Consider the following 1,147-nt stretch of genomic DNA (forward strand, 5'->3'; position numbering starts at 1 on the left):
GTAGTGAACGAGGACTGTGTTGCTTGTCAAGTTTTCCTTGCAGATGTCATATGCGCGTTGTTGTTCCTTCTCCCATTTCCATTTCACATCTTTCTCTAGCAGATGATGTAGTGGTTTCAGCAACGTCGCGAGGTCTGGAAGGAATCGTGCATAATACTGCACCATACCGAGGAATGATCGTAGCTCTGACACGTTGTTGGGCTTTGGAGCATTCACTATGGCTTCGACTTTCGCCTGGACAGGATGAAGTCCATCCGCATTTACCTTGAGTCCAAGGTAAACCACCTCTGACCGCGCGAAGTCACACTTGCTTTGTCGCAGTTTCACATTGTGGCTGTCCAGTTTTGAGAGAACCTGTTCAAGGATGTCGAGGTGTTGCTCCATCCCTTCTGTTGCTATCAGCAGGTCATCCTGGTTGCACAAGCAATGAGGAATGCCTTGCAGCATTTTGTCCATGACAGACTGGAAGATCTTTGGGGATCTTCACACCGTAGGGCAGCTTTGTATACGAATACAAGCCCTTATGTGAGTTGATAGTCAGGAACGGTTGACTTTCCTTGTCAACGTTGAGTTGGGCGTATGCGTGTGACAAATCCAGTTTGGTGAAGACTCTTGCTCCGCTAAGTTCCGCATACAGATCTTGCGAGGTTGGTAAGGGATACTGTTCGTCGTCAACTGCTTGGTTGATTGTTACCTTGTAGTCACCACAGGGTCGAACGGTTTTGTCGGCTTTGGGCACGACCACAACTGGCGTTGCCCAGTCGCTCTGGTCTGTCTTCACGAGTACTCCATTGCGCTCCAACTTGTCAAGTTCCTCCTCCACTTGTTGTTTCAGTGCATATGGTACAGGCCTTGGTCGATAGTACACGGGTTGTGCATCTTGCTTAAGTCGAATATGTGCAGTATACCCTGTTATCCCTGTGTAGCTGTCCGGAAACATATCTGCATGTTTGCTTAGCAGATTGTCGAGGCGTGTTTTTGAGGAGTCGACACTGAAAATGTTTTCCAGTCTAGTTTTAGCTTACTCAGCCAGTCCTTTCCAAGAAGGGTTGGTCTATTGTTGTATCTGGCCACAATAATGTGCAGTGTTGCTAACTGACCATTGTGTTGAACTGTGCAGTTCATTTGTCCAAGGGTATCCAAGATT

General features: G+C 47.5%; 1 protein-coding gene across 1 annotated transcript; it reads right to left on the reverse strand.

The window, feature by feature from the left end:
• Window positions 1–406: 406 nt before the first annotated feature.
• Window positions 407–940, reverse strand: LOC119731650 (uncharacterized protein K02A2.6-like). Its single transcript, XM_038204856.1, has one exon. It carries the CDS (start codon window positions 938–940, stop codon window positions 407–409), a length of 534 nt encoding a protein of 177 aa, XP_038060784.1.
• Between the last annotated feature and the right edge of the window lie 207 nt (window positions 941–1,147).

Source organism: Patiria miniata, unplaced genomic scaffold (assembly GCF_015706575.1).
Source record: "Patiria miniata isolate m_02_andy unplaced genomic scaffold, ASM1570657v1 HiC_scaffold_1, whole genome shotgun sequence".
Lineage (NCBI taxonomy): Eukaryota > Metazoa > Echinodermata > Asteroidea > Valvatida > Asterinidae > Patiria > Patiria miniata.